Raw genomic sequence first — 19,452 nt, forward strand, 5'->3', positions numbered from 1 at the left:
TGCATACTACTTGGATGTAAAATAGTTGCCACCATGGCAGCTGTCTACCTTTGTGAAGCAGGAAAACGACTAACACAAATGGAATCCAGTAGAACTTTTTATTACCTAACCTGAATCGAGTGACAATAGTTGAATAAACTCTCTGGCTCTCAAAATGGTATCGGTGCCAATTTGTCGGTACTCGCTGCTACGAAACCACCATCTTAGTGAAGTATCGGGGCCCCGGCCAATACTGGTATCAGTGCAACACTGATATATATTACTAAGAAGAAGGATTATAATAATCAATTTTTTCTGTCATATTTCAACTTAACACTGTAAAACAAATTACTAAGAGTTTGAGCTCTTTAAATGCCATAATTATGTCTAGACAATACAGTCAAAAACCTATATCAAGATATACTTTTAAAATTTAGGTTGATATTTTAAAATCGATATGAACAAAATAGGAAATGTGACAAGAATCTCCAACAACAGAATCCTTTACAACGCACACAGTAATTTATTCACATACTTAAACCCCCCCCCCAATATACCATTTTAGAAATATTTACTTTAACAAAACCACAGAAAACCCACAATTTCATTCATGACTAAATATAATCACAGACTGCAATGTAAAGTGAAATATTAGAAATGACACATCACTGCTATTCACTAAAATTATTCTCCACGCCTAACCATCACCCCTTTCAAATACATCATTTAGCACTTTATTAATGCTCTTCCCAAAGACATGGGTTGTGGTGACATGCAGCTGATCATCTGCTAGAACACATAGCAACCTGAAGCATCATCTAAATGGGTGAAAGGTGAAAACAGGGGTGCAGCTCAACACTTTAACATTTCAATTCTGCCTGCATGTTAGGAGCAGGAAGGTGGATTCACTTAGAGATTTAATACATCAGAAAGCTGTGTCTGTCACTGCTGGTAGCTCCTGTCAGTGTAGAAGCACAGCTCTGTTCATTTCTATACAGGTCCAGAGAAACCAGCACACCTGGCTGTTCCAAGGCAGAGGCAGAGATGGGCGTACCTTCCGCTCTGCTCAGACACTTGCGTAATTCAGACCAGCCTTACTGCTCTGACTCGGTCTGGGATATTATTGGTTCTGTCTAGTAAGGAAACCCGTTATATGATATGATCTCAATACAGACAAGCAACAATTAGACCGGATCTATGGTAGTATGGCAGTAATTGGTTTGGTTTTATTTGTTTTGATTGTTTTTTTTTGTGACCTGGGCCCCTGCCAGCGTTGCCTCTTAGGTTGGCCCAGCCCAACCCTGCCCCGTTTCGGCCTGCTGCACTGACCGGCTCCTGGTCAGTGCTGAGCGACATCCAGGATAAGCTATTCTGTGCTAACATGGCATTTGGAGCCACGGAGAGAGGAAGATCGTAGCCTATACCGGGGCCTGTGCATGCAGGGGAAGAAAAAAGGGGGCAGTTTGTAGGATTACAGAAAGGTGTACTCACTGCTGACTTTCATGCTGCCGAAAGCAGAGGGCTGCGGCACTGGTTTGCAGCTCTCGGCGAAGGATGTGGTCCTGGGCCGACCCGACATGATCCAATCCCTTTGATTCTTTCGACTTGCTAAACGACAGGGTGGCTCGATTCGCCGAAGCTTCTCATCCAAATGCAGGATGACAGTAAAATTAATATCTTAGTGTCTCAGAAGAAGGGCACAGGCAAAAAGAGAGCCCGTTAACAAACTGGTTTATAACCACAAAATAAAACTGTCCTATATTTCCCCGACGACGGGCAATCAGAGCATTATTTATCTGCTTTATAGTCCAGCTTTCCTTTCAGCGGGCCTCACAAGACACGTCTCCGACTGAAATAGTGGTGAATTTGGCCTCTCTATGTGGCCACCTTGTTTGCTAAAACGTCTTTTTCTGTGTGGTTTCCACGAATGCGAATAGTAGTTGGCTCGGTTGTCAAATCCAGAGGCAAAACGAGTCAATTCAGGGGGGGCATTCAGCTCCTCTTCATATCCCGATGTGGAGCCTCAATGATCCGACTGCCATGGCGGCTCCCTCACTATACCAGAGCCTACAGATCCTCCAACGGAAAACCTGCCGTCGCGACAGTCTTTGTGCGGCTAATTTACACCCTTCGGGCTGGTGCTCGCTCCCGGCTTTGCCTTAGTCAAATTTCGGCGTCTGTATCTCGTTCCTTAAGCGGCGAGCCTCTCAAAAACGATGGTCTAAAGATACAGAGTGCGACGATACCGAATGTCTTTTTTTACTCCTTCCCCATAGGTTTCAGGCTCGCAGTCTTTGTCGGTGCGTACGTTACGTACGCAATATTCGTAAAGAAACGATCGTCTATAGAAAGGAGTTGACCCAGGCGACGTAACTCGCGATTCTGAATACCAAAAAACGTGAATACGCATACGCTGGATCTGGGGTGGTGAGCTCAGCCAATCAGAGACGGTATCCTTCAAATGGGCGTTAACCGTGTGTTTGTGGCCCAATAGGAATGCAGATCTTTAACACCACATGGCACAATTTGCTAGCTGCCCTCCCTCAAGACTTCAAAGGCTTCTGCCAGGGCCATGACGGGGACAATGGGCGGTGTTTTCAACAGGATTGATTAATTTTCCGACCAATGCAGCTTTAAAACCAGATTGTCAGTCCACCTCCTCCTCCAGCTGTCACTGAGCACCGGTGGTCATGCAGCACTGTTGCTATGTTAGTCACAAAATCCTACTCTCTGCCATTTGTGGACACCTTTTTAAACGCTCCAATGGCTACTCCAATTAATTATTTTCAGTCCCATGTGATTACAATTAATAGTGGACACATGTGCATGTCTGTCAGTGTAATTCAGCTGTTTTAGATTCTTTTGCACCAGTTTTAATTATATGTAATTGTGAGAATATTATATGTAAATATCAAATCAATAAACTATATTGAATGTGTTGATTTGCATTATTATTTTATAATATAATATAAATATGTCTGGCAAATAAACTGAAAAAATAAAAAAATCTCATATTTGATTATTTTAGCTTATTTAACACAGTTTCAGTATCACCTGCTGGATACATATACTCTTTGAAGCTAAATAGCGCCAGGGAAAGTTTCTCAGACAATGTTTAGCTTCATGCAATCATGCAATCATGCAATCATGCAGTTATATAACCTCACCTATTTTCTGCATGGTTGTGGTGCAGGGGTAGAATGTGTGAACCATGTTTGACAACCTTAGACCTTGATGTGACCATCAGAGTTTTGTGTCCTGGCCCATGAACTTTTGCAGCATAGCTTCCCCTCTTTAACCTCCATTTACTTTACATTTTTCTGTCAAATAAAGGCTTAAAGCCCCAAACAAGAAATGTCCTCATTTTATGATTATGATAAAGGAGAACACAAATCTGTTCTTAAAGTATTCACACTAGTGGCAAATATACTGTAGATTGAAAGCAGCTTTACTTAACCAAAGTATTAGGTCCTGGTCTAAAAATGACACATATGTGTGCATGCATACTGTGTCATACTATAATGTACAATTCTGCAAAAAAAAATAGAAAAAAAAGAGGCAATTTCTTTTTTAATCACATTCTAAAATGTTAAAGAGCATTAAAAAAATTATTACATATATGAGAATCAGTAGCCAAAAGGCAAATATTCAAAGATCATGTAGATCATTAAGGCTAAATAAAAAAATAAAAAGCGCATCTTTCCATACCATATTTCCAGAGTCTTATTAGTTGATGTTTCTAGTTTTTGTCAGAAAATAACAAAATCATTGCAAAGAGTTTAATAGCACTGCTCTACAGTAAATAACTTTACGTATTTTGTAAATTGTTCTTTGTGCTAAATTACATTTAAAAAATCTATTTATCCGAAGGATTTTATATGGTTTGCCTTGAAGGTTATTAATACCAGAAATACATCCTTATCTATCTTTTTTGCCTTAAATATAAAATCAGGTAACTAAAGTTATTTTTTTTAAATCAATGTTTCCATTAACCTATTAAAAATTATTTTTATTAATTGTATCCTATGAGAAGAGCAAAGTATCTTATTGAAAAATGTTTTAATTTTTACACACACACTCACAGAATGCCAGTTGCTTTTTCTTTCTTTCTGCTGCCTTTATGTCGGCAGTGTATCTTTTGTGTGATCTATTTATACTTTGTTGTGTTATATATCAAAGGGAGTTTCTCTAAGGCTGTCCTTCAGTGATGTGCGTACAGCAAGATTTTAAATACAGGCAGCTGGGCAGAAGTAATCCAGGACCCTGTTTTCTCTTCACAGCAAGTCGTCCTCCTGCAGCTCACATTATTCCACAAGGGACTACCATGGAGGGGCAGACAGATCATCATAGCGATCATGCAAGACTAAGAGTAGAAACATTAGAGAGTTGATTTGAAAAAGAGGAATAAATAAAGTGGCCTGTAATTAGAGAACAGTGAAATATTCTTTCAACATATATTTGATTAAATTACTAATCTTAACTTCTTTTATTCTGATTTGGTGTAATAGACAAGCACAACATGGTGCATAATTGTGTACTGGAAAGACAAGGATATTTGTTTTTCTCATGATTCTGCCCTTTTTGGACTTTTTGGTTCTGTTTGTTTTCACTTTGGGTTTTCAGTTAGACTTTGATTTATGTATTTCTCTGTTATTTAAGTCATTAGATTCATTTCCATATTAGTGTCTGTTGTATTTCTTTTTTCTGCATGGAGTTTGCATGTTCTCCATGAGCATGCGTGGGTTCTCTCAGGGTACTCCGGCTTCCTCCCATAGTCCAAAAACCTGACTGTTAGGTTAATTGGGTTCTCTAAATTCTCCTTAGGTATGAGTGTGCGCATGAATGGTTGTTTGTCCTGTTTTATCTCTGTGTTGCCCTGCGATGGACTGGCGACCTGTCCAGGGTGTACCCCGCCTCTCGCCCTTTGACAGCTAGAGATAGGCACCAGAACCACTCGTTACTCCAACTGGGATTAAGAACAATGGAAAATAACTGAATGTATTCTTGTTTACTCTCTGTTGGCCCTTTGTGCCCATCTCCGTCCCCCTACTCCCTTCTAGATCCTTCTGTCCACACCTGCTCCCATTCAATTGATTACTCTTCTTTGTTCTGTTTGCCATAAATATTCATCCTCTGCAGTTACTGTTTGCTGGGTTTTCTTCATTCTGTCATTCCTTAGGTTTATAGTGTCTCCTAGTTTTTGGTTCCTGAGTTTCTTGTTGACCTGTTTTCGATTATGGCCTTTGTATGTTTACTTCGTCATTAAATTTTGCAGGAAATTATCTCTGCCTCTTCAGCTCTGCAATTGGGTCCTCAACAAGTATCCACTCATCTTGACAGTTTTTGAATTTTATTTGTAGAAAGAAGATTCTGAAAAGTGTGATGAGCATTTACATATTCAGATGCCCTGAGTCAATCCTTTGTAGATGCATGGCTCCAAATCTTTTGGAGTATATCCTTGTGCATTGCATATCTTCAGAATGAAACATTTGCCCATCCCTCTTTACAAATTAACTAAGTGTTTAGCCACATTTGTTGAAATTGTATGAAGATGAATCGGTGTTCATGTTTTGCCACAGATTCCTGATTATATTTACTCTGAGCCATAAGAGCTAAGGAATATGCTTGGATCTAAAATAAAGTATACTGTAGCTTTGATTGTATGTTTAGAGTCATTGTCCTGCAAGCAGGTAGAATTCAGCTGAGGTTTTTGAATCACTTTTTTGCAGCTTCTGAAATGCGATCCTTATAGGATTGCCCTGCATTTAACTCCATCCACCTGATGGTCAATTTTAACTCTTTGAACTCTGAAACTACTACCTTCACTGTTGTTGTGTTAAGTAGACAACATGCGGAATTGGTTTCCACTGGACCTACATTTTCATGTATGTCATACAGTTAAGCATTATCCCAAAACACCTTCTTACACATTCCCCATGTACTCAACATGTACTGTATAGTAGTTAGCTACCAAAAGTACTTATTTTTGCTTTCTCTCCACAAATACATCAGATATTTGGATTATATTACTAATGTTTATACTGCTGGCAGATTCTCTCTTCTCTGCTGGGGCTGTCTGTAACCATGGCTGTAATGTGGCTAAAGGGACTTGAACCATCTGCCCTAATTAATGGCTGTATTAATGAGATGATGTATGATGTATATGCTGGTAAAAAAAAAAGAAAAAAAAAAGACAAAGTACTTCGAAGCATGTTAGTAGAGTCAGACAAATTTTACTAACTTAAAAATAAACTGGGATATCCCTACTTACACAGTTAACCGAATATTAATCAGACATCAAAAACAAGCCTTGAAATAAAAGAATTACAGCATATTTCACCTGATGTATGAACTGAGAAGTTATTTTGCTAATAAGTTAATATTCTCAAATGCAGAAATCTCCTGGATAATCAAAGGAGACATTTTCTCTACATTTGCTTCTTCATTGCCAGGTAAAGTTTATTTCCATGTCATATCTTGCCTTATTTTTTATATCCTTAACAAACTGTGAGTTCTGAAGCTTTTAAAGACATTTCAAACATTTTGTCCTCAACACTCATGGTCATTCTATTATAAAACTAGAAGCCAGCAAATTGATTAAGTTAGCTTTGTGTTTCCACCTGCTGTGTTTGGATCCTTAAAAAAAACACAAAAAAACATTTTATATATATATATATATTATTTTACAACATAAAATTTATAAATAAATTAAAATAAGTTCAGTGTTTACACAATTATTAACTGAATCTGTAATAATCTGCAAAATAATCTAATACATTTTTTATCCGTATTGGGACAATTGTGAAGAGACACTTATGTGATCCTACTTATTTATATTCATACAAAAATAACTTATAGAAATTTCATAAGATAAAAACAATTTGCACTCTTGAACAAAAAAGTCTGATAAATCTACAATTCTTAATTTCTTAAAAGTGACAGAATTTGACATCATAATTTTCTTCATATAAAAATATAAAAAAAAATGTCTTACTGAAATTAACGCTATGTTGTCGTGCAGTACAACATTCTATTATCTTAAAATGCAATAATCATTGAGTCTGGGGCTTTAGAAGCAAGTATTGTGCTAAAAAAATATTTGCTTTTGTTGCACAAAATGGTCCAAATCATTGAGCATCTTAGGTAGGGTAAACATTTAATGGCCATCATCGCCACCAAGATCACCCTGCAAACCAGTTATTAGATTGCTAATCATTTTTTTCCACAGGGCAAAGTTAATTTGGACGGTTTGTTTTCTTTGATAAATAAATTAACTATTTAAAAAAAAACACACATTCAGATTATCTTTTAATACTCGATAAATCTGTTTGATAATCTTAACCATTTAAATTTCACATAAAGAAATTCATAAGGGGGAAATAATTCTTCAAAATACTGTAAGTTCAAGTACTGTAGCTATATAAATAATATATAAAGTGCTGTAAACATTTTCTCATACTAAAGTAGGTTTGAGGTCATCTTTGAACACAACGGGTCGTGGGGGTCGGTAAAGGTCCGTATAATCCTCATATTCGCCGTCAGACGAGTCTGACGAGCTGTCTGAGCAGAGGTAGGAGTCTCGCTGCAGGCAGGAATCACAGAAGGGTCGATGGTAGTAGCAGTAATCCGTGGAGCTGCTAGAGTCTGAATCCCAGTATCCACTTGAATCTCTGATGCACCGATGGTGTTGCCTGCTGCTGCAGCTCTCTTCCACGCCATGCTGAGGCGAACAGTCCTGTCCAGCACAACGCCACAGTGGGCATCTCTCAGACCTCATAGCACAACTTGGATAGTTCTTGATTGCCTCCTCTTTATCTCTACCCCCCTCATTCTCCTCCGCTGACTTTTCTAAATCCGAGACACTGGCCTGAACATAAGAACGTGCATCAGCTGGATTCTGGTTTTCGCAGGCGTTTCGTTTTAGTCCTAAATTGGGAACATCTGAGCCTGTGTAGAAACAGGAAGGGGACAAAGTTCTCCTGGAGGTTTGGAAGCGACGCCGGCGTTTTCTCATCATGTAAGGAGAGATACTTGGGTAGTTGAATACAGAAGGTGACCGAGGGGAACAGAGGGACAGAGGGGATAATGTGTTCAGTTTGGGTTGAGAAGAGGCTGTAGATGCTTCTGTGGCTGCAGCAATGCTCAGCTCCTGGATGATCTCCTGCAGCTTCTCGCTGCTGACAAAACCAGTCAGTTTTGGATTTGCCCCCATCTGCAGTGACAGGCCACCATGACCGATGAGTTCAACCTGGGAGGGATTCAGTTTTCTATGGTTTTGAAGAGAAGTAACAAAGTGAACAGCCTCTTCTGCTGTCCTTCCAGGAAATGTAAGGGATGAAGGCTGCTTCTGCTCTCTCACTCTGGATCCTTCTATGTCTCTGCTTGCAGATTCAGCGACATCTTTCTGGGTTCCACTCGGGGGTCCGTCATCAGTGAAGGGGGAAGAAACTATGTTAAAATCCACCGAGTTTTGGACAGAGAAAGTCTCAAAAGACTTCATAGGTGCATTTAAGATATGGGGATGCAGAGTGAGATCATCAGAGGTAGCAGGAGGTAAAATTCTTGATTTTGCATCTCTTTGAGAGACAGAAGAAGAGGAGGTTCCTTCAGACTGAACCTCAGTTGCCTGTGTGGAGGAGGAGTTGAATTTTGTAGTTGAAGAATCAACATCCTGGTCCACGATAGGCTGGCTTGCTGTCATGAGCCTCAGGAGTTTATCCTTGGCATTGTTTACCTGCTCCTGAAGACTATCAATCACAGCATTCTTCTGAAAAGTGAAGAGAAATATGAAAAATTGAAACCTTTTGAAAGAGAAAAATGCTAGATATACCACACAACTGAAGAATCACACCTCAGATAGTAACTAATCCGTATCCAATCCTTGTGTTAAGATCAGGTTCCAGGTCAGGCCACTGAGCAGTGGGGCGCTTTTAGCACACAATAAAGCATTTTCTGATTCTAAAAGAGTGACTCCGCTGCCCGCTAAAGCCGTACATAGGGGTCATTAAGTTATTCAATCGATTTTATGAAGCCGCAGATTTTTTTCCTGAATGTTGTGTACCTAGATGACTAACTAGAATTGAGAAGAAGTATGTTATGAGCTGAATTAACATCAGGCTGGATCAAAACAGTGTGTAAACAGGCTAACATTAGCCAGACATTTGACCAAACTGCTCCACATGAAAAATACTACCAGCAGGAGCATAAATACAGTTTTAACAGGCTGTGTCTTTGTGTCTAGGTTATAGCTTTAGCTTCCACAATTATAGAGTTATAGTCACTTTTTAAACTCAAAGAGGGCTACCTGGTGTCAAAAGTAGATGTAGAGAAAACATCTGCTTTCTGAAAGACATTGATTTTTAAATGGGCTAATTAAAGGATAAGATAGCAATATTACATTAGACAAAGTTATACTAATGTTTCAATCTAAAGTTTTCAAAATTATATTTTGATTGCTTTGATTTAATTGACTTTATAGTGGTATTAGATTAGATTTCTAAATTACTTGTTTAAAATTTTGTGGGGGGAAAAAGAAAACACAAAAAAAATAAATTTGGATCACTATTAGGGACAAAAGATCCTGATCGGGACATCTCTCCTTAGAAGGTTTTCCTAATTGTTAAAAGTTGTTTTTCACAAGGAAAATAAGGTACCAACATTACCCCTCATCATGTAGCTGTTACATTTTTAATTTTTTCATTGTTCTGTCATTTTCTTTAAATTTCAACCTTTTTTTTTTTTTTTAGCACTTTTCAAGTATTAATAGAATCAAACCAAAGCTGTTCTCCTTACAATACGTAAGAAGGGCTCCTTTACCACTGGTTGTACCTAAATATAACCTGGATTTTTACAAAAGTTGTGTTTTAAGCCAGTTGTGCTATAAAAGTTTATGGAAAAGGTTTCATTACTTATGTTATGATACAATCAGTGAAGTGATTTTAGAGCATCATCCCAAGTGGGGTCTCGAGGGGTGCTGGTGCCTATCTCCAGCTGTCTATGGGCAAGACGCGGGGGTACACCCCGCAGGGCAACACAGAGACAAACAACCATTCACACACACACTCACACCTAAGGAGAATTTAGAGAAGCCAATTAACCAGTGTTGATGTTCTTGGAACATGGGAGGAAGCCGGAGTACCAGGAGAGAACCCACGCATGCTCAGGGAGAACATGCAAACTTCATCCAAAAAGTACCCGAGCCGGGAATCAAACCCAGAACCTTCTTCCTGCAAGGCAGCAGTACTACCCACTGCGCCACTGAGCAGCTCATCATAGACTGTCAAGATCAGTTAAATGAAAGCCCTTATTTGGAAATAACTGTGTGAATAACCAAGAACCTTGAATTCAGATACATCTCACGCACTCAGGTATGCATACACACAGAGTAAGTATTTGTATTGTCTTTTTTGTCTTTATTACAGTACAGTAATAAAGACAGTGAGAAGCACAAAAGATGGATAACCATAAGTTTTTAGTAAATTAAATAAATTAAAATATTTAGGAAAGCAAATTCTGAGTGCATGATAACTGTGTCTGAGCATCTCTTGTGGAGTAGGTAGCATGGTCATAGTCTACTGATGTAGTTGGAGCGTGACTATTGAACCTTCTAGTTCAATCCACCCTATGAGCCGCTATAGGCAGAAGAAGGAAGTTAATGCCAATTTTTCAATTAAAACCTAAAAAACAGAAGACCTCATATAGTTGTTCATGGAGCTGCATATATAAGGACCACTTTAGGTTGTCAATGCTGACTGCAGTCCACTGCTGAAAGTGCTGATAATAGGCACCGATAAACAATTATTTCAGCCCATAGTTTAGTTGAGATAAATGCATTTTACCCAGCTTTTTAGCAGAGCAAGAAACGTGGGCCTCGGTGACTTCATTTGAATAAAAAAGATCAGTGTATGAAATACTACACCACCATCTCTGTTTAAATTAACGTCTTTATGAGTAAGAAATGTGAAATTACCTCGCTCAGGAGCTTTTTCATTGAGCTGTTCTCCCCCAGCAGGAAGTAGAACTCATCCTGGCTGTACACAGACGGCTGGCTCTTACTGGGGCTGCTGAAATACTTGGCCATCTGACTCGGGTTGTTCTGATCCTCCTCAAAATGCCGCCATTGCGTCAACTGCAACAAGTCAGGTTGGATATTTGAGAGTTTTCTGATTTCAAACAACATACACTCCTGCACTTTTTTGTTCCATAACCCTCAGGTGCATTTAAAAAATGCAAAATGACTGTCTTACTGCATCCAACCTCAGCACCGATCGCACGTTGTGAGAGGCCTTGCTTATGCAGCTCAACAATCCTACCACATTCAAAGTCAGTGAGCTTTTTTGCTTTTGCCATCAGGAGGTCTTGACAGTGTAAAGACTTGACAGAAAATGTAATGGAATCCAGATTTTTGCACAGCCTTTGGCTTTTAAAGACTATGGTCTTAAACTTTTGATCAGCTGAAAAAATAATGTTTGAGTGTAAATGCAGTTTTCAGAAAATTCCCCGCTCAAAAGCTCTTGTCTCTTGCACTGATTTTTTCCTTTAACATTGTGAAGCTCTACTTTGAACCTTCTTAAGATCCAATAGTGCAAAATGCAAATTCTTGCAATTTTTTGACTGGTCTTAAGATTTTGATCAGGAGTGTATAAACTCTTCATATGAGATGTAAATCCTTTCAAGAACATCTAGGCTGTGTTATAGTGCAATGCTCATTGTCCAAAAATTTCCCCTCCCTCCCACTAAAGAGGCATTCCTTTATGTTAACGTAAACCTGCTGTTAGACTCTAAGAAAAGTCATAAACCTGTTTGCAGCAGCCGACAAAGCTTTGACTCATTAGTAGGACTTCTGTGTGAGTCATCTTCTCCTGACAGACATCGAAACCTCAGCAGTGAGTACAACAATCTCATGTCAGGTTTATTGGTTTTACCCTTAGAACAACTCATACACACTGTCATCTTTCCATCTGTTACAGTTTCTGCCTGTGGAACTGACTTTTTTTTATGACAGATGAAAAATAAAGTTTTATTGCATTTTCAGTTTTATATTGAGACTGTAAAGCAAATGAAATACAAGACAGGGTAATAAATCTAATAAGTGAATTATTCTAAATAATCTTTTCTTGAAATTGATTACAATCCATGTTTTGATAGTAAAGTCATGCATCTGTTGGGTCTGACCTGCGGCACAAACAGCATGCAGTTAGTGGCCAGTGTGCAGATGAAGATGGCTCCAGCCACAGTGCTGTAGACCAGGTTGGTCCAGGTGTGCAGGTAGACGAACACAGGGACGGCCACAGCGGAGGAGAGGGTAACCAGAGTGACGGCCGTTATGATAGTGGGAGACTGGTTGACTGGAGGATGGCTGACATTGCTGGTGAGCCCAGCCAGGTAAGTGCCATACAGGAGAAGACAACCCTGGATAAAGAGGGGTAGACGTTAAAGAAAAATTGTCTACTTTGTGTGTTTGTTGACTCAGATTTAGCTCTAAACTATGTGGAAACAGTATAAACTATAGATGTTGTATATATGTAATACATCTTATTTAATTAAATAATATCTGATTTGCACATTTATTGTAACTTTAAAAATAAACACTATAATGTAGATTGACAGGAAAGTTTTTAGCAATAACCCCAAATATATTTTAAGAGGTTTAGTACAAATGTATTGATTTTCATAATATTTCAGTGCAAGTAAGGATAATTGCTGCGAACCTAATTTTATTGGTGAGGATATTTCTATTCTAAAAGTAACGATGCAGATAAGGTGCAATCTTGACAGCTGATCCGCATTTCAGAAAGTAACACCTCACAAAGATTTTCTTTTTTTTGTTTTTCAACTTTAAGATAATTATTATTTAAGACCCTAAAACATTTGTTTTTAGTAGTGGATCTCAGACCTTATACTTTTATTGTCACCCTTGGTGAAGATGTTTAAAAAGTCTTGAGATCAAGCGTCTTTTATTTCATTGACATAAGCTCCCACTGAAATATCCACACAAAATTTAAGGAACATATTATTTTTTTTGTTTTAATAAATCATCAGTGCCACACTTTGTAGGACAGTCAAAAAATATGGATGACCAGAACTCAGTGGTTCTTTAGATTTTATAAGGGCAAGACCACATTTTGGCTACTTGCTGTCATCTGCTTTAGCATGTGGTTGAAATGTGTTTTTGCCCTCATTAAATTTAAAAAGAATCACTGACTTCTAGTTGGTATTACTCTTAAATCGGTATCCATGCATTTCACTCTATTTACTCAATGAAGTTGGGCAAACTTCTCTTCTCCCTTCATTAGTCTAGAAACTGTTATTAGACAATGCATGACTTCCTGTTCCCAGCTCTATAAATTTGAAAAAGACGACCATGGTATTGTTCCATATAAAAAATGTGCCATTTAAAAAGACAGGCAGCTGTGGATTTTCATAGATCGGGAAAAATCAACAACAACATAGCTACTTGTCTATACTGGCTCTCCATTATGAGCAACAATAAAAAAAAAATGCAAGGCTGAATGGTGACCTGTTTAGTCTGTTTCCACCATGAACTGTGAAAAATATTGTATTTGAGGTTTTAAACAATATTCTAAGTGACGTTCAAAAACTCTATCCATTTTAGGGCATGTTTCAGCATTTGAAGATGACTTTTCACATCTTTACCAAAGATGCCAATGATTGTGGCGGGACCTTTTCAAGTTAGCTTTGGTATGGGGATTTTTCTGCCCATATTCACTTTACCTCTTTATTTCTGCTATTTCAAGTCAGTGAGAAGAAGCCCTCTGGATATACTAATCTATCTCAGAGAAATTTAACATTTGTTCTCTCCAGACTTGTCATGATCTTGGCACTGATGGCAGGCTTTCATTCACCTGTCTAGCTCTGCCTTGTTTCTCATCACTGCTCATCTCTTCCACCTGCTCCTGCTTATATTTAAACTCCTTGTCCCCAGCCATCAGTGCCAGATTATTCTGATCTCTCCTGTCATCTCTGCAGCCTTCTTGGCTTCAGCGTCTGGAAATCTCTGGCAGCATCCGCTGCGTCTTGTCAGCCGACCGGCTGGAATCATCCTCGTTCTCTGGGCACGGACTGAACTAAAACCAGACATTCCTGCTTTAGACGTCCTAGTAGGGTTGTCAAAAGTATCAATACTCAAAAAAGTATTGATACTGAAACGTTGTATCCGGATACAATACTCGTTTTTAAAAGTATCGATACAGTGCCACCACCAGTGGCACCTAAGCAGTCATTCATCTAAAGTGCAGAATAGAGGACTTTCACTTTCAGACTTTCACACTTTCAGAACACTGTGTGATTGAATAATTCTGTGCACTTTTCAGTTTCAGACTTTTTTTCTGTAACAGGTGCAGCTGCTGAGAATTATTTTTGTTTCTTAACCGGTTTGGCTAGTGTCATTGTTATGTGTGCAAAGCATAGCCAAGGAAGGAACACTTAATTTTAATTAAAATTTAAATTTAAAGTAAAATTTAAATTTAATTAAAATTTAAATTTTAATTTAATTTAAATTTTTATCAAGTTTGCTTAATATTGTGCACAGCATACAACCTCAAATTATTGTTCTTATTGTTTATTGTATGTATTTATTGTATTTTATTCATTAATGAAAATATTTCTTTAGAATTTTGGAGTCTTTGTTTTTAGTCTTGTGGTATCGAAAATGGTATCGAGTAGCGAATATTTTCCTTAGTATCGGTATCGACTTGAAAAGTTTAGTATCGTGACAACCCTACGTCCTAGCCACGGATACTGCAGATCCACAGCCTGTCATTTGAATAATTGCTTTGTTCTGAGTCATTACAAATATGTATAAATATGGCTAAAAGATAAAGTGTATAAACTCTATCACTGTGAAAAGGTGGAAATGTAGTAAATTAGTGGTTTGTCACTGCAGAAAAACAACTAAAAGTGCTGCTTACTTTCTGAACAGCGGTAATGATGACCCATATATTTGAGTAATCAGATGAACAAGAGTCCAGTTGTGACAAAGGGTAGGAGGCGTCTCTTTCTGTCACCTGTGTGAAATAAAACGGAATATTACATGAAAGTTGACACATTTGGTGGATTTATTTTAAAGTGTGAAAAAATCTACTTTTCTTGCACTGTTAAATAAGTCAAAAACATTTTAAAGCTTTAAGTCTTCAGGTCCAGCCGTGGCTCTTTTGTATGTTGCAGGTGATCATCATGACCACCTGACATATAAGTCAATTTGATAAATTACTGTTGGGTCATTATAAATCTCACCTTGGCAACGTCTCGGTCAAATTGCAAACACCTGACAGGGTCTGTAAGAGTCCAAGTGGTGAGAACCAGAATGTCCAGCAGGATCAGGAGAAACACCATGCCAATCAGCTGGATGTCTCGAATGATCTGAGGCAGGATCAGAAGTAAGAATAAAGATGAACTCTTTTCACCCGAACAGCTTCAACAAGAGGAAACTCCAACTTAAAGCATAAAAACATCTAAGAGTGATTCAACACCAGGGCAATGTGCAGCCATGCAACAGTGAGGGCAGGTTGATTCTCTTAAAAATAATTAACTATTAAAAAATAAAATATCAGAAGAGCACAAGAAAAAGACTGTTTTAGAATTAGATTCTATCTAAAAATATAAAACAAATTGAGTTATCAGGTTTTAAAAATATATTACAACAATAGTTACCGTACACATAGTATTTTTCTCTAATTGAAGCTGTGTCACAGATGTTACTATTCCTGATCTACATGCAATAAAACAAACTAAATCTTAAATTCCCAAGCTCCCCTGCAGGATCTTTTTGAAGACCTCTCTGGTCTGCTGTGTGAAGAAAAAGCCAATGTTCCTATGGTGATGCTTTATAAATAAGAAAGGAAAGAATATCCTGGATATAAGCTGCAGAAATTAGTTTTCTTCATAGGGTGGCTGGGCTATGCCATAGCGCTTATTTGCTATGATAAAATTAGCTTTAAGCGCTTACTATGCTGCAACATTATATGGGATGCAGCTACTGATTTTTTCTTTGTTTTTTTATGTTTCTGCCCTTCTCTTACAGGTTGTAATCTTTGTCAGCACCATTCATAGCAGTAGGTTGCAGATGCATTTACATTCTCACAAGGCAGAATTAGCTTAAATACTAAAACAGTAATTATTAGGACTATATTTTTAATAGAGAGTAATAAGAAGACAATAAGGTGCCTTAAGTAATACTAAGGAACATGACCAACAGCAAACTAGAAGAGCATGCCCACCACTCTCTTGTCTGGAACACGCTGAGTGAAAACTCTGTAAAGTCTCCAGGTCTTCCCCAAAATTGGTCCAAATACGAGGGTGCTTCCAACACAAAGTGTCCACATCCGAGCCTGGAGAGGAGAACACCTTAGGGATCACCTTAACATTTATATCCAAAAGTAAAAAAAGCACAGCCAAGATTTAAAACTTACTTGAAGCATAGTAACAGGCACCTCAGCTTGTGTGTGAAATGGCTCCTGGACTGCAAACAGAAAGCCGCTGATATATGTGAGGATACTTCCAAAGAGAGTCATAACGTTCAGGTTGGGACTGGACATCTTCACTATCCTGATGGAACAATGCAAGCAAAGTGAAATATCTTTTATTATAGCCGGGGTCTGTCTCTTCATAAATGTATTCTTAATCCTTATTACTCTACCTGTTGTTTTTGAAGCGCAGGGTGAATGACAGAAAGCAGAGTGCCAACAAGATGCCAGAAGACAGCATTGTCCAGACAATGGCTCTGATCACTGGAGAGAGGGTTTGCCTCGGGACCTCTGCTGCCAACTGAACAAACAAACGTGGATGTTTATTCCTAAGAAAATCCCATGAACCTCCTGCTCCTGTCATTATGGCATGCTTATATGTGTCCCAGATCCCAAGTTTCTTCAATCCATGATGCAAAAATTAAAACCAAACACGGATTCATATTAAAAGTCTGATTTTTATTGCAGGGAAATAATCATCAAGGGTTACAAAACAGGATCATAAACTGCAAATCATCAAATGGTATTAGGTTTATTGAAAAATTTGAAACATCATAAAACATAAAAGTATTGAGCAATTTAGGTGGTCAAAGGCAAGATAATAAGAGGTGCCAAGTTGACCCCACTGTGATTCCTTCGAGGGTTGAAGTAGGGGAAAAGTCTCTCAGTGAAAGTGTATCCGATGTATGTGTAAACATGGGAATGAGAGTCAGAGTTGTAAAAGGAAACCTGCCCCCCCTCCATGTCCACATACACCCCAACTGTTTGGGGCTTTTCCACTAGTGGCACTCGGACAGGAGGGCTACTGAGTGCCCAGTAGCTCCCATCCTGCCTCATCCCCAGGGTCCAGTAGCCTCGTTGAGGGTTTAGCAAATTCCCACCTTTTCTATTGACTGACTCCAGTCCTACTCCGATATCCCATTCAGTCTTTCCTTTCACCCGGACCTCGTAGTAGAACCTTCCGAAGGAAAACCCCTCCTTTCCCAGGACGCTAACACAAGGGTAAAATCTCTTTGGATTGTCAGGGAGGTTTACGGCCACATCGCTGTGATACACCTGCTTCCTGTCTTCAGAAAGCACCAATTTAGGGTGAGCCGTGTCTGGATCCAAAGTCACATCAACAGCACATGCTTTGACCCGCTTGAATTCAACCTCACAAAGTCTCTTTACCTCTGCCTTTATGGTCTCCTCAAGCTGGTTTGCAGTTTTCCTGAGTGCTCTCCTAACCATCCCCACATAAAGTGCACTTTGCACACAAACCTCAGACCAGTCTTTGACGTTTGGTTTAGTCGAGAAAGCTGGAAAACTGTGGAGAAGGTAGAGATCATCAGTCGTCTGAGAGAGCAGCTCCAAATCTATGCTTTTGTTTGTAAGCTGATCAATCTCTTGCTCAAGCTCCATCATAATACCAGTAGTCTTGCTTGTGACACACCTCTGCTTTGCTGAGATTGCCTCAACCACCTCTGTTTGGCCAGTCTGAACAACTTGCATTAGTTTGTTGAAGACTTGCAAACTCTCTTCAACCTCCTTTTCTGCATTTCTTTTACTGAGCTGAACAGCTTGACCGATCTCGCACATTTTCTGCAGCCGGCTGTGGATTCCTTCTTGCACTTCCGCGTTCATGCTCGCAATCATATCTCTCCTCTCTCTGCTTTCATGATCTATAGGAACTGTTTGATGTGCCTTGTGGTCTTTCGCAACACAGGCCTGGCACACGTACATCTGGTCAGTGTGGCAGAACAGGTTCAGGAGGCTCTTGTGCTCTTTACACAGTCTGTCCTGCATGTTCATCACAGGGTTGATAAAAGTGTGTTTCTTGAGGGTGTCTAGAACAAGATGGGGCTCCAGATGAATCTGGCAGAATGAAGCCAAACAATCCAAACAGGATTTCAAAGCTTTTACCCGTTTATCAATGCAGACATCACAAGCGACGTCTCCCTTAAAGCTGAGCTGGGCCGTACTACCAATCTCATCTTTATACTTCATTTCCCCATGCTCTTTAAATTGAGCAGCCACCTCTGATATGAAGGTGTTGACTTTGAGGTCGGGCCTCTTGTACAGCTTATGTTTACACATAGGGCATTGTGGCAGATTGGTGCTCTGCCAGTATCTCTGGATGCAGTCACGACAGAGGTTGTGCCCGCACGGAGTGGAGACCGGCTGGTTAAACACATCCAGACAGATGGGGCAAAGGAGCTGCTCCTTCGACAGAACACTGGCGGCTGTGGCCATATCTGGAAACACACCCAGAAAGAAGAGGAAAACAGGTGGGATTTTATGGAATAAGTTGGTTGGCTTTTTTTAATTTTAGTCTCAGTATGTTACTAGGCTTAAAGAAAGCGTGCGCCCTGGTTAGCCACAAACAGCAACAAACACACAGTGTTATGTTTCATCACAGGTGTCACATGTTAGCGGAAAAGTCTTCATGTTAGCTCTGCTTAACAAACAGTAGTACAGCAGAATATTTACTGAAATAGAGGATTAAATACCACAACAAAAACCACTAACAATTTGGGTCAAAATGTTGACTTGCTTCAATGCAATTATTAGCACTTAAAGCCACAAAGCATAAGTTGTTTCCAAGAGATGACTCACCTATTTTTGGTTCTTTAAAGAGTGAAAGACCCAATTGTGTTCTTTGTCAAAGTGTTTCCTCTGCTTTGTCTTTTATTTGAGAAGTCGGATTACACTTCCTTTCGTCTGCCTTATGTTGTTGGTCTGTGCTCACTCTTCTCTTTAAGGCATCGAGGACAGAGGAGATTCTAAACATAGCTTCACAAGTCCATCCCCATTACCTTTCCAGATCTCAGCTGTCTCCAGCAAGAGGAATAGTATTGCAGTTCAAGCAAACGGACAGACATAAATGCATTTATAGGAAATGTTTCACTTATGAGAAGAATAACCAAAACGTGCGGAAACAATGTACAAGAAAAAATCAAAAAGCAAAGAACTAAAAAGAGAAAGAATATAAATGTGAAAAACTACAAAT

The 19,452-nt window shown here is 39.0% G+C and overlaps 3 protein-coding genes and 1 long non-coding RNA gene across 6 annotated transcripts in view; 1 reads left to right on the forward strand and 3 right to left on the reverse strand.

Moving 5' to 3' along the window:
* Positions 1-2,273, reverse strand: part of gsk3b (glycogen synthase kinase 3 beta) — a 55,558-nt gene extending 53,285 nt beyond the window's left edge. For both annotated transcript variants that reach the window (XM_015386331.1, XM_015386330.1), the window contains exon 1: positions 1,471-2,273. In XM_015386331.1, the coding sequence (XP_015241817.1) occupies positions 1,471-1,558 (88 nt within the window). In that variant the 5' untranslated portion in view covers positions 1,559-2,273. The remainder of the gene's footprint in view (positions 1-1,470) is intronic.
* LOC107092053 overlaps positions 1-19,452 on the forward strand; it is a 258,975-nt gene that overhangs the window by 124,826 nt on the left and 114,697 nt on the right. The window lies entirely within an intron of this gene.
* gpr156 (G protein-coupled receptor 156) overlaps positions 6,660-19,452 on the reverse strand; it is a 20,689-nt gene continuing 7,896 nt past the window's right edge. The window contains exons 2-9 of one of the 2 annotated variants that reach the window (XM_015386322.1): positions 16,637-16,764; positions 16,410-16,545; positions 16,218-16,328; positions 15,235-15,360; positions 14,910-15,005; positions 12,154-12,390; positions 10,949-11,107; positions 6,660-8,746 (exon numbers count right to left, since the gene is read on the reverse strand). In XM_015386322.1, the coding sequence (XP_015241808.1) occupies positions 7,433-8,746; positions 10,949-11,107; positions 12,154-12,390; positions 14,910-15,005; positions 15,235-15,360; positions 16,218-16,328; positions 16,410-16,545; positions 16,637-16,764 (2,307 nt within the window). In that variant the 3' untranslated portion in view covers positions 6,660-7,432. The remainder of the gene's footprint in view (positions 8,747-10,948; positions 11,108-12,153; positions 12,391-14,909; positions 15,006-15,234; positions 15,361-16,217; positions 16,329-16,409; positions 16,546-16,636; positions 16,765-19,452) is intronic. The other variant, XM_015386321.1, reaches the window with a different exon arrangement.
* On the reverse strand, positions 16,798-19,306 carry LOC107092048 (zinc-binding protein A33-like). The gene is made up of 2 exons (XM_015386325.1): positions 19,059-19,306; positions 16,798-18,697 (listed from the first exon to the last, which is right to left on the reverse strand). The coding sequence occupies exon 2, from the start codon at positions 18,693-18,695 to the stop codon at positions 17,043-17,045; it is 1,653 nt and encodes a 550-aa protein (XP_015241811.1). The 5' UTR covers positions 18,696-18,697; positions 19,059-19,306; the 3' UTR covers positions 16,798-17,042.

Source organism: Cyprinodon variegatus, unplaced genomic scaffold (assembly GCF_000732505.1).
Source record: "Cyprinodon variegatus isolate N-32 unplaced genomic scaffold, C_variegatus-1.0 Scaffold364, whole genome shotgun sequence".
Lineage (NCBI taxonomy): Eukaryota > Metazoa > Chordata > Actinopteri > Cyprinodontiformes > Cyprinodontidae > Cyprinodon > Cyprinodon variegatus.